This window comes from Typopeltis vanoorti, chromosome 17, assembly GCF_054136105.1.
Source record: "Typopeltis vanoorti isolate ZY-2024b chromosome 17, IOZ_Tvanoo_1.0, whole genome shotgun sequence".
In the NCBI taxonomy this organism is placed as follows: Eukaryota; Metazoa; Arthropoda; class Arachnida; order Uropygi; family Thelyphonidae; genus Typopeltis; species Typopeltis vanoorti.
The window spans coordinates 2821020-2835153 of NC_143565.1; the positions used below are offsets into that span (position 1 = coordinate 2821020).

Sequence of the window (14134 nt, forward strand, 5' to 3'; positions counted from 1 at the left end):
CTTAGTGAAGAATCACAGAAAAAGAGGCGAGCAATTGATTTTGCAAGTTGCAAATTATAAAGCAACATGAAGCTGGTAAACCCGTTGATATGATTGCACATGACTTCAAATGATCTCATTCTAACAGTGACCATTTTGAAAAATAAGGATAAAATCGTAGAGGCTGAGAGGATCTGCTTCCTTTAAATTGACAATAGTGACGAAGCACTCATAAGGTCCTATCAATGATATGGAAAAGCTACTTGCATTATGGATAGAGGACCTTGAACCAAAAGTGCATATGCCTTAGCACTGTGACCATAACTGCTAAGGCACTAAGTCTCTTCAACATGTTGAAGGAGAAAGCAGAACCTGATTACGACTATGAATTCAACACCTCTTCCAGATGGTTCATGAGATTCAAGCAGTGTTTTGCGCTGCATAATGTGAAAATGTATGGTGAATTATTGGATAAAATTATTACAGAAGAAAATTATTTGCCACAGCAAATATTTAATATGAATGAGACTTCCTTGTTTTTTTTTTTGGGGGGGGGGGAATGCCTGAGCAGACAGTTCTTCTGCAAAAAGCTAAAATCTATGCCTAGTTTCAAAGCTCTTAAAGACCATATTACAATTCTGTTAGGGAGTAATGTGGCTGGATATAAACTGAAACCATTTGTGATATGGCACAGTGAAAATCCACGAGCCTTCAAAAACATTAGGAAGCATACTCTTCCAATTCATTAGTGGAGATATAGGAAGTCATGGATGACTCAAAAATTATTTGCGGATGGTTTAATTAACTGTAATGCGAGTGAAATGGAAAGCTATTGTGTTAAAGAAAATGTAGAATTTAAAATTTTATTAATTCTAGATAACGCTCCAGGTCATCCGTCTTATATCGGTGATCTTCACCAAGTTCAAGGCCATGTTTATCCCTCCAAACACTATTTCATTGATCCAACCGATGGATCAGGGAGTTTGTAGTGTTTAAGGCTTATTATGTATGGAGAACTTTTTCAAAACAATTTCTGCTGATGAAGGAAATGACCAGACTCTCATGCAATTCTGGAAAGCATTCAATATTTATCATGCTATTAAAAATATTGCTGTAGTTTGGGATGAAGTGATCTCTCAGTGTATGAGTGGCATATGGAAAAAGATGTTAAAAAGGTTTGTGCACGATTTTGACTTTATTCATATGAAAAAAATGAAGACCTTTGTAAATTGAGTGAAGAAATAGTGGGCCTAGCAAACAATCTGAATCTCGAAATGAATGATGACGACATAACTCAACTCGAAGAACGTGTCCCTGAAGAGTTGATCGAACTGGAGGAACAACATTTTGCAGAAGAGGAAAAAGAGAAACAAACAGTTAAACAATTCACAGTGAAGGGCTTGCAGAAATGTTCTCTGTAGTTAGCGATGTTCTCAAAATGACATGGACCCAAATATTGAACACTACTTATTAGTAGAAACAAAATGATGCATTTGCTTGCTATAAACAAATTTATGAATGAAAAGAAGAGGAATAAGCAAAGCACATTGGACATTTTTATCAAAAACAAACAAAGGTTACACCAGAAGAGCCACAGCCTGGTTCTTCACATAGGGAAGGCAATTAAGATGTGATTGTGAAAAAAGATTTGGGTGATTATTTTCCTATTTTATAGTGGCAGTAACACACAGTACACTTTTATAATAAGGTTTAAAAATTAAAATGACAGTATACTTATTACTGTTAAGTCCCTAACCCCTAAAACTCTGTTGATTTAATGTATCGATGTCCGAACCGACTTACATCCTGCCAGATGGAACAGAACCCCAACATAAGTTGAGGGATGATTGTACTCTTTAAACAAATTGTTAAAGAATTATCATAATCAAATTCCTGATATGTACCCTTGTTGGATCCTACTTCTTATCAAACTACACTTTGGATCCGACATGATTACTATTACGATGTTCTTAACCTAAAAAATAGTTGCTAGTTGGTTTCTAATACAAATATAGAGAAAATTTATATTTATAGACTGCGCCACTCTATATCTGAATTAGTTCAAGAATTGAAGATAATTCAACACTCAACTATTTCTCCTTAATATATATACTGGCTGATTATATTTAACTTACTTATTTTACCCGCTTTGGTTCGAATATTTTATGAATGGTGCAGTAAAAGAGATTCAGGCAAAACACAACTTTAGATTAACAAAAACATTTAATTTTATAATCACAAATTATACACTCAAGATTAAATCACTAATTAAGTTATTAGAAGCACTTCAGCCTTTCCTATAATACTGTCATACAAACTCTGACAATGGTAAATTTGTCATCTCTGATACAGTCTTCTCACAGTTCCTTAATTTCCAAAATACAATAAAATCGTAATAACACCGCTTTACAAGCAAACACTTTTAATTTGATATTTCAGCTAATTCTCCGCAATGGTTAGTGTTAGTATCAGGGAATTCTAAGATGAAACTCGCACACTTCTCTGTACTGTAATACTAAGGTTGGAATAATCTTACCGTTAATCTTTTCTTCTTCATCTACTTATTCTTAAACACTTTTTATAACTGTAAACACTTAAATAGTATACGGCACTCATTAAAATAATTCCTCTAAGCAATAACTGAATTAATCATCGGTCACAATACACATAAACAAACGTTGTTGCATAAAGCACTACTGATCACTCATGAAATAAGGCAACACACAATAATTCCTTAACTCGAGGTTTTTATATGCACAGTTGTTCATCCTTCCGGCATTCAATTAATTCTTAGACACTACAATTCTAAACACAGCTATCGGTATACTTCAACTTTACAGCTCTACTATTCTTTAGTAACTTCGTGCTTTGCTTCAAGGTTCTGTGTGTCCTTGAAAGGTCGGCCCTGAAATTAAATCTCAATTCAAGTATTGCTAGTCCATTTAGTAGTCACTCAGCTGTCTTCCGTAGCTATAATTGTTATTCTACAACTTATTAGCTAACCGCCTCTCGACTAGTAGAATTTATTTAGCTGCTCGAGTGACTTGCCGACTCGCTATTATCACACTGTGATTCCCGAATGCCCGATTCCAATCTAATGCCAATCTCTCTCTAATAAATCTCTAATCTCTTCATAATAATTTCTGTGTTCATCGCTTTTTATATCCGTTGTTCCCACCTAAATTGTTCTCGTGATCTAAAACTCTTTTCAATAAGCCTTCTCTTCACGTGATGTTCCAAAACGTGCTCGCTCACTTACATACGTTTCCATGACAACAAAACAAAATATAATAAAATTGAGCTATTACATAATGTTAAACTTTACAAACAGGAATAAATAAGGAATATTTACGTTTCAAATAATATGCAGTTAATTTATCAAATACAAATTCTTATAATATTAACATAGTAATAAATAAAATAGCTTAATAATATTTAATACAGTCTTATCACTATTAATACATATATCTTTGATTAAATAATTAGATATTAGACAAAATTAAAGTAGTTATATGAATATTAAATTGTAAAATAAGTTGTTTACATTAAACATTATTTACAAGTCTAGTCTTTGTGATGGAAGATCATGTTGGATTCTGAAGCAAATAATAATTACTCTAATCTCTACATAATCAGAATCCAACAAAGGCTTACTCTTCCTTTGAAAAATTTTTCTTTAAAGAAAAATTTTTCACACCAGACTCAAGAGTGGAGAAATTTGACTCCTTACCTCCCTTCCAAGATCTTAGACAGCACTTAGTTTGAACATGATTAAATTTCTCATTACAGTATGTATTTACCTTTCTGAACTTCTTTACTTAAGTTCTTGTTGTTTCTATCATAGGGAGAATTTTGATTGCTACACTTATAATGTGATGTTGTCCTTTCAGGGTAGAAGTTCTGTTCTCTGTTACTAACTTTTATCCTCAGTTGTCTATCATTTTGTTAATTTGTTTCTTTTGTCCTAGTTCTGTTATATAGACTAGTCACCCTGGCACAATTTACCTCAACTGTTATTTGTTCCTTATTGATAACTTCAGGTTTGGCTATTAGTTGTTGAGAATGTTCATCAGTATTACATTTTGATTTTGGTAGATAAGGCATAACAGACTGTGTATTACTATCCTCCATAGTTGGTTCAGTTACAGACAGCGCCACTTTATTTGGGGCAAATCCTTTCTCAGGTACATGAAACCTTTCTCTCTGCCTCCTTGTTCTATTATGCATATAATTGCCATTTGTTCTGACACTTATTTCTTGCCCATTAGGCATACTTCCCTTTTAAAAAAATCACAGGAGAACTGATATCTTTCTAAGAAATTTATTCCCAATATGATGTGGGAGCTTATGTCAGCGGTTGAGGGGGATGATAAGTAAGTCTTGCCAGACACGTAGTTTAAATTCTGGTAGGTAGATTCTTGCTCGAACCTTTTCATATGCTACAAAGTTTGAATCTGAAAGAGAAGTAATTCTTACAGGTTGTCTAAGTTTGGTAATATTATTCCTTAATTTATGTCTTATACTTTGGAGACAGTCTTTTCTAATAGTTGAAGCATTACATCCTGTATCTAATAAAATATTACACTTAGAACCTAGGATTTCTCCTCTAATTCTCATCAATTGTTCATTAGATCCTTGGTGTTTCTGCATTCTATTATATCCTCTGTAGGGTACGTGTTCATACTTTGAATTCCAGCTTTTGTTAGAGTAATCTCTTTTGTTAAGAAAACAGTTTCTAGCAAGGTGTCCAACTTTATTGCAACTATAGCATTTGGGAGGATCTCTATGTTCTCTCTCCATCTGAGGTTGAGATACAAATGATATCTGTTGTTTAATATTTTGTAGTCCTAGTAACAACTCACTTATGTTTGCCAAAATAGGCTGATTTTGCCTTTCTACTTCCAATTTAATTCTTTTATCAACCTTATCTGTTGTGGGGTTTTGGTTTTCTTTAGACTAGAGTGAATGTTGCCAATTGCATAATCACTTTATTAAGACTATCCATAATAGGTTGATTCAATTTCTCAACTTCCTGGTGAATTAAGCTCTGTACATCTTCCATCAACTTCTTGTTGGTTTGATCTTCATTCACAGTCATGTGTCTAACTCAAATAGGACTTGCTCCAATATCTTTTCTTTTCTCCTCTTCCTTATTTTTCTTTTCAACTTCAGATTGGTTCACAGAACAACCAGTCTTATTTACAACATTTACAAGACTTACACTGGGTGAGGGATAAAGATCTCCTAACATTTGTTCTTTTTTCTTGACACTTTTGAGACACTCTTCTAAGGTGGAAATTTTCTTCTTATAAGCTGTTTCTCTTAATTCTTGCCTAACACCTTGTCTAAATTGTTGGAATACAGCCCAATCTAAGTGTGGTTTATCCTCATTAGTCACATTTAAACTGTTGGCTAGTGTCAATAAACGATTGTGAAAATCAGTAACAGTTTCTTTATCTTTTTGTAAAACTCTCTGTAGCTTCCATAAATTTGGGCCAATACTTCTTAATTTTGAGAACTGAGAAATAAGAATGTCCTTAAATTTTTGATAATCTAATGTTTCTTTTGGCACTGGAGATGAGTACAAAAAAGTTTTTGCCTTGCCAATTAACTTACTTCTTAATAATATAAGTAATTGGAAATCAGTCCAGTTAGCTATTTCCCTAAGTTTTTCAACATAAGTAAAAAAAGACAGTACATTATCTGATTCTTCACCTGAAAACTGGGGAAAAACCTGTTGTGGGTTCACTGTATGAAAAAATTCACTATCTTCCATTTTAGAAGTTGATGAAACTGCCATATTAATCCATTAAAAATAACTTTAAAAAAAATTAGAATCCTACAATAATTTCTCTGTTTGCCTGATTCTAGTTTACAACCAATTCACTTAATTTATTTTAAAAGTTCTTGGGATCACTTTTTTTTTTGATACTCTTACAAAATTTAATACTTAATATTATAATCTTTATTAGTGAATTCAAATCCTGTGGACTGCGCCATTTGTTGGTCCTACTTCTTCTTAATCTGTACTTTGGATCCGACATGTTAGTCACTATGATGTTCTTAAACAAAATAAGTTGCTAGTTGGTTTCTAATACAAATATAGAGAAAATTTATATTTATAGACTGCGCCACTCTATATCTGAATTAGTTCAAGAATTGAAGATAATTCAACCCTCAACTATTTCTCCTTAATATATATACTGGCCGAGTATATTTAACTTACTTATTTTACCCGCTTTGGTTCGAATATTTTATGAATGGTGCAGAAAAAGAGATTCAGGCAAAACACAACTTTAGATTAACAAAAACAAATATTTAATTTTATAATCACAAATTATACACTCAAGATTAAATCACTAATTAAGTTATTAGAAACACTTTTCTATAATACTGTCATACAAACTCTGACAATGGTAAATTTGTCATCTCTGATACAGTCTTCTCACAGTTCCTTAAGTTCCAAAATACAATAAAATCATAATAACACCGCTTTACAAGCAAACACTTTTAATTTGATATTTCAGCTAATTCTCCGCAATAGTTAGTGTTAGTATCAGGGAATTCTAAGATGAAACTCACACACTTCTCTGTACTGTAATATTAAGGTTGGAATAATCTTACCGTTAATCTTTTCTTCTTCATCTACTTATACTCAAACACTTTTTATAACTGTAAACACTTAAATAGTATACGGCACTCATTAAAATGATTCCTCTAAGCAATAACTGAATTAATCATCGGTCACAATACACATAAACAAACGTTGTTGCATAAAGCACTACTGATCACTCATGAAATAAGGCAACACACAATAATTCCTTAACTCGAGGTTTTATATACACAGTTGTTCACCCTTTCGGCATTCAATTAATTCTTAGACACTACAATTCTAAACACAGCTATCGGTATACTTCAACTTTACAGCTCTACTATTCTTTAGTAACTTCGTGCTTTGCTTCAAGGTTCTGTGTGTCCTTGAAAGGTCGGCCCTGAAATTAAATCTCAATTCAAGTATTGCTAGTCCATTTAGTAGTCACTCAGCTGTCTTCCATAGCTATAATTGTTATTCTACAACTTATTAGCTAACCGCCTCTCGACTAGTAGAATTTATTTAGCTGCTCGAGTGACTTGCCGACTCGCTATTATCGCACTGTGATTCCCGAATGCCCGATTCCAATCTAATGCCAATCTCTCTCTAATAAATCTCTAATCTCCTCATAATAATTTCTGCGTTCATCGCTTTTTATATCCGTTGTTCCCACCTAAATTGTTCTCGTGATCTAAAACTCTTTTCAATAAGCCTTCTCTTCACGTGGTGTTCCAAAATGTGCTCGCTCACTTACATACGTTTCCATGACAACAAAACAAAATATAATAAAATTGAGCTATTACATAATGTTAAACTTTACAAACAGGAATAAATAAGGAATATTTACATTTCAAATAATACGCAGTTAATTTATCAAATACAAATTCTTATAATATTAACATAGTAATAAATAAAATAGCTTAATAATATTTAATACAGTCTTATCACTATTAATACATATATCTTTGATTAAATAATTAGATATTAGACAAAATTAAAGTAGTTATATGAATATTAAATTGTAAAATAAGTTGTTTACATTAAACATTATTTACAATTCTAGTCTTTGTGATGGAAGATCATGTTGGATTCTGAAGCAAATAATTACTCTAATCTCTACATAATCAGAATCCAACACCCTCAATGATGTGTATAGAATATTATGATAGTATTACATGAGAATTACACCATTACTAACTTCCAATCAACAATTTTGCTCCTGTTTAATCTGTTATCTGTCAAGAACTCCAACACTGTCATATCTGATATTTCTGTCTTCTGAGGCACTTTTTACTGTACCAATCCACCTAAATCTTAATCTTCCTCTGAGTCTTTTTCCTACCAACATGATAAAGGACACTTGTTTTGATAATCTTTCCTCTCCTATTCCGTTTAAGTGACTATACCATCTGAGGTTAGCTTTGCTAACACACTTGAATGCTAACAATGGCAATCCTTTTATAATATCCTCATTTTTACTATGATTCTGTCTGTTAACTTCTAATCTTTCTCAGAACTCTCATATCTGTGGTCTCCAGTCTTTGATCAAGTGTTTTATTTTTAATCCAGCTCTCAGATCCATAAGTTAAAATGAGTTTGAACACTGTCTTGTATACAGTTGATTTAGTGTGACTAATTTCTTTCTTATTCCATATAAATTTATTCAGCTTACTTCCTATCATACCAGCTTTATTGATTCTGTTGTCTATTTCCATATTTATTGAGAGTTTATTTTTCACTTGGTTAGACTATAATAAGTTTAGTTTAATCCTTTATCCAAGTGTGAGCAAACAAAGTTTGTGCCTGAAAGTATCTTCAGGACTGGGGTAAAGTAGTGCAACACCAGGCAACTCGTTGCAAAAGTGGAGAAAGCTCTCATCACTCCTATCTCAGTATCTCCCATAATCCAAAGCACATCTCCTTGCGGATATGTGTAATGCAATGCATTAAGGCAAGGGCCACTACCCATACCGGTTTCGACCTTTATTGGGGTCTCGTCAGTGGGAGCCAGGCCCATTAGTGGAGATGCAAAGGCAGAAGCAATGAGAGGTCATCCTAACCTGTAGGAGTTGCCAAAGGGTGTGCAACCTTATTATTAAATTACTCCGGATTTAGACTCTCAACATCTCCGGATTCAGACTCTCAACATCTTTCTCTTAATCCGGAGTAATTTATTATTTCCATATTTAATTTACCATCTTTCCAAAATATCGTGCCTAAGTAGCTGAAATGTTTTACTTGTTCTATAGGTTCTCCATTCACAATGCAGTTGATATTTTTAATGCTTCTGCCTATTTTCATTGTCTTTGTCTTGTTATTGCTGATTTTCATATGAAATTTGTTAATTATTCAGTTTAGTCAGTTGAATTCATTTATTCAATTTAGTCTGAGAATCCTGCAGACTTGTACTGGATTTACTTACAAGTATAATATCTGCATAAAATAAAGATCTAAGATTAACCTTGCCAATTTTGATATCAGATTTTTTTCTAACTCTTCTTTTAATTTCTATTCGGTCTTTATATATTGAAGCTCCACAATTTTTCTCCTGCTGTGTTTCTTTCCTTTTTCTGAATAGATGTTGTCAACTTAGCAAGTTGACAAGCTGAGGAGTTGGACATTATTCATAACTTATTTTACTGGTATTATAACACCAGACAAAACTAAATTATAAAATGAAGTTTATCAACTGGCTTATATTTAACAATGTTCCATAAAGCTTTCTTTCATTTTTACTCATGCTCAAAAATGCAATAGAGCAACTTCCACTCTAGTCCACCATTGTGCACTGCCATTACTACTTTTAGCAATGTGCTTGAAGCAACAATAATGTTTTTTTTTGTTTTTTTTGTAGTGCAGGAAAGTTTGTTTAATTTTAACTTCAAAATCAAATACCCAGAATTTATAAACAGTTCTTTATTTCACAATCTTTCCATACACTGAGGTAAATTCAGTTGATTATTTTCACTTGAATTACAGTGGTAACATTCTTCTTTTTTTAAATGATGACATAACAAATTACCTTGATATAAACAGTGCCAACATTTCAACACTTGACAGCTCATACAAAATTATAATTAACTTCTAAGTTTTTGATCTTTTGTTTTATTCTTATATCCATCAGTTTCTGCTAACTCTTTTGTCTAATCTTCTAATTCCAACCTACTACATACTGCCATTATCATTTTCCAACATAATGATTGTCTTTTATGATATGTGCATGTTTGTGTATGTTTAAACAGAATGACTATTATTATAAAATTGCATTCTTGCTGCATAGGTACTGAAAAGATATTCTTGCCTATGGGGAAATGTCAGGTCTCATAGCCAGCGGCCACAGTTATATATAGTCAATCTTCAGTGGACTCCAAAAGACTGCCAAGCAACTTTGAAAATAAATGGTACGTATCTTTTGTAAATTCTAGAACAGTTCATTTATTGTGGATCAATATGAAATTCCCATGTATTTTGGGAATTTTAATGAATTTTGTTCAAAAATGTTATCAATATTGTGTCTGCAAAGTGTGGAAGTTGATGGTGCATGCAGAGATTTCGAATCTGTGTGGTGCGAAGTTGAAATAAACAGGTTAGTATATCTGATAGGGTGCTGTTATAGGCTATGGAATGCTGAGAATACTGATTGTGAAATGTTTAAGCAAATTAGTTGGGCTTGTAAAAAAAAAGGTGATCCTGATGGGAGACTTTAATTACAGGATTATAGACTGGAAGGAGGAGATAGTGTATGGGAACAAGGAGAGTGAGTTTGTGGAATTTCTGAGAGATAAGTATTTTAAGCAGTACGTGATTGAAGCAACTAGAGGCTTTAATGTTTTGGATTTGGTGATAACTTATAAGATGTAGTTGTTAATGAGGTGTTGACACTGCCGCCAGTTGGCGAGAGTGATCATGAGGTACTTGTTTGGGAAGTGAAGAAACAAGAAAAGGTCACTGCCAAAAATGGATACATGTGGAAGTATCAAGCAGGTGATTATAGGAAGCTCTGTAGTCAGTTAGCATCAGTATGTTGGGTAGAGTAGCTGAACAAAAAGATGTTGACCATGCATGGAAACTCATAGGCAGTATCTGACAAAAGCAGTGTATGACTGCATACTGAGGGTTAAGTGAGTAAATAGAGTTAGAGTGAAATGGATGAACAGTGAAATCAAGCAAGCTGTGCTGGAAAAAAAAAATGTTATGGTGGAGGTACAAGACAGTTGGTGATGATTAGATCCATGAAGAGTATAAGGTGCAGGCTAGAAAGATGACGAGCATGGTAAAGAAAGAAAAGGTACAGTAAAAGAGGAGATTGGCTGGTTAGGCCAAGGTTAACTCACGGGAATTTTTCTGTTACATAGCATGCCAGAGGAAGAATAATTATGGCAGACTAACATTGGTGGATAGTCATTTCAGCAGACTAACAGCTGCAAAGGATGTAGTGGAATTATTGAACGAGCACTTTATCAATGTATATCATGCTAGTATAAATTATCCAGTACAATATATAGAAGAGAGGCAAGTATTGGAGAATTGGAAGTGAAAGAAACAGAGGTGTATCAGATGTTGGTTGGGTTACATGTGGGAATGGATGACATATCACCACATTTGCTTAAGGAATGTGCACCACAGTTGGTTATGCTCTTGACCTGGTTATTTAATGAAAGTCTTGTAGTGGGTAGGGTTCCTAAGGAGCGGAAAGAGGGCAAAATAGCACCACTCCACAAGCATGGTTCTAAGACAGAAGTCTCTAATTATAGGCCAGTCTGTATACAACTGCAGTTGTGGTCAAGATGTTGGAGAGATTGGTAAGGAAAAGAATACAGAATTGGGTTGATGGACATGGCATTCTTTATGAAGGTCAGCATGGATTTGTAAAGGGTAGGTCTCGTTTCAATAATTTACTTGTATTTTATGATAAGGTGACAAGTGTGTATTAGATAAAGGAGAATCATATACAGTGATATTCTTAGATTTTGAAAAAATGTTTGATAGATTACACACGATAAGTTGGTGTACAAGTTGCAGAGGATGGGAATAGACATCTAGTTGAATCAGATATTGCTTTCTGAATGATACTATCAGGTTGTGTATGATGGAGCATTGTCTCAAAAAAAGAAGGGTAACCAGTAGCGTGCCCCAGGGTTCTGTTCTTGGGCCCCTTGCTGTTTAATTTGTTTGTGCGCTCCTGCTGTTTAACTTGTTTGTAAATGATATATCATGTGGGCTGACTGAGGATCTTCAGTTATTTGCTGATGATGCAAATTTGGGAAGAATTATAAGTAACACTGCTGATGCTGAATCCCTTCAGGAAGATTTGAATAGACTTTTTACTTGGACAAAAGAGTGGGGTTGTAGTTTTAATATCAATAAGTGCAAGGCGTTGCATTTTAGAGTGCAGAAATATAAGGCTGTGTACTAATATCGATGGTGCCGCTGCAGGAAGTGGTTGAGATTAGAGATTTGGGAGTGATGGTTGACAGTAGACTGAAGCTTGGGCATATTGCCAGGGTTGCAAAGGTTGCACATCGTAGTGCTGCTATGATAAGAAGTACACTAGCATGCAAGGATAAGGAAGTGGTTGTGCCACTGTAAGGCACAACCACCTGACCTGACAAAGCACTAGTCAGGTCACACTTGGACTATTGTGCTCAGTTCTGGTCACCTGGTTTTCATTGTGATGTGGAGACATTGAGAGGATCCAGAGATGAGTGACTAAGACAATATCAAGACTTTGGAATGCTGGCTATGGAGAGAGAGGCTGAAGAGATGTGGATTGCAAGTTGGTGAATAGGAGGAAGAGAGGTGATATGATAGAGATGTTTAAGTTACTGAGAGGATTTTATCAGGTTAATCCAGAGGGGATTATAAAAAGAGTAGAAGGTGTGAGGGGAAGAACCAGAAGTCATTCCTGGAAGTTATGTAAAAGTGGTAAAGAAGGATGTGAGGAGTAGATTTTTTACATGGAGAATTGTCAATGAATGGAATGCATTACCAGAATGTGTTGTTAATGCAAGGCATGTTAAGGACTTTAAGATTCTATACGATAAATATGTTGTAAGTTGAATGAACCTCCCACGATGCATCTTTTGACTCCATGGAGGGTGTAATAATAATAATATAGCAAAGCTGCATATGCAAATCCAAGTGGTCTAAATTTTAAAAAAATACAAAATTTCAATTAAAATGCAAGATTATTGAACTTTTAATAATCCAACCATTACAAATTTCAGGACTTGTAGCATAATGGAGGTGCGGACAGGTTGAATGCCAGAAAGCGAGCAGAGACTCATTTGCATTCAATTGGAATATCTGTGGATTTAATTTTTAGGAAATACTAACAGAGGATACTTTTTTTTGAAAGCAGAATTAAAGAAATTAAAAATGAAATGAAATTAAAAAAGAAATTGTGGGGAAGAGGGAAGGCACTATGCCTCAGAAATCTCATTTTTTCTTAACATGTTAGGTCCAATACCTGCTATCTTGCAGGATGAAATGCTTGAGTTTCCAACATTGAAAATCCTGCCATCTCTATATGAGACAAGCTAGCCCACATTATTTGAATAGTCCTTGAACATTTAAGACTGATTTGAACCTAGGTCCTTCCAACTTAAGGATATCATCATTACTGACTGAGTTATATAGGCCTTTTACGTTATAAATGTCAAGAGCAATTGTATAAGTTTTTCAGTCCTTTTTTTGATTACTCAGAATTGGGCACCCTGTTCAAAAAGATACTCCTGGAGATCAAGAATGATGGAAACCTTATTGGTAGATATTGATTTGAATTCTCAGCTTTGAGATAACCAAGTTGATCATTACAGATATCTTCCTTATTTGAAGAGGATGGAAGTGAGCAATATGGCATTGTGTAGTTGGTGGATTAAGTGGTAGAGACATAGAGTTGTAGATTAGGTGCCCTCCCTCGATGAGTCTTCGAACTCCTTGGAGGTGTCATGTAATAATAATAATATGGGCCACTTTAGCAGAATTATGCTATTCCAGAACATACCTCACCAAAATTTGTTGAGCCATTTCAGTTTATTTCATTGCAAGAGCAAAACATGTGGAAATTAAATATTGCAATAACTCTGTCACAAGTAGATGAAATTTGCACTCTTTGATTTGAAGTTGAATTAGCCGATCTCACACGAAGGTAGCAAGGTTTTTTCTCCTGGAAACTCAGGTTTTTCATCTCATGTACAGATAAATCGGCCATCAGAACATATGCAATTTACAGAGAAAAAATACCATTGTTTGGTGGTGATGGGTGGTAGTTGTGTGTAGTGAGAGAATTAAGTAGTAGGGGAGACGATGAGATATGTGGTGGAGCAGACTGCCCTCCTGTGATGAGTCCTTGGACTCCTTGGAGGTGTAACTTAATAATGAAAATAAATTCATTAATTTGGAATTTAGGATATATGCTTGATTAAATTTTTGTTTCAGTCATTAAATTTTATTAGCAAAATGATTTAAACAGGTATTAATAATTTTGCACCCGGCTGGATGGAAGTTAATGATATTTGATATTTAGGATCTTTATTAAAATTTGTGAAATAGTTTAAATTT

General features: G+C 34.0%; 1 protein-coding gene across 1 annotated transcript in view; it reads left to right on the top strand.

Annotated features, from left to right (window-relative positions):
- Positions 1-14134, top strand: part of Sirt7 (sirtuin 7) — a 190480-nt gene that overhangs the window by 106759 nt on the left and 69587 nt on the right. The window contains exon 8 of the mRNA XM_090407584.1: positions 9852-9972. Coding sequence (XP_090263710.1) covers positions 9852-9972 — 121 coding nt within the window. The remainder of the gene's footprint in view (positions 1-9851; positions 9973-14134) is intronic.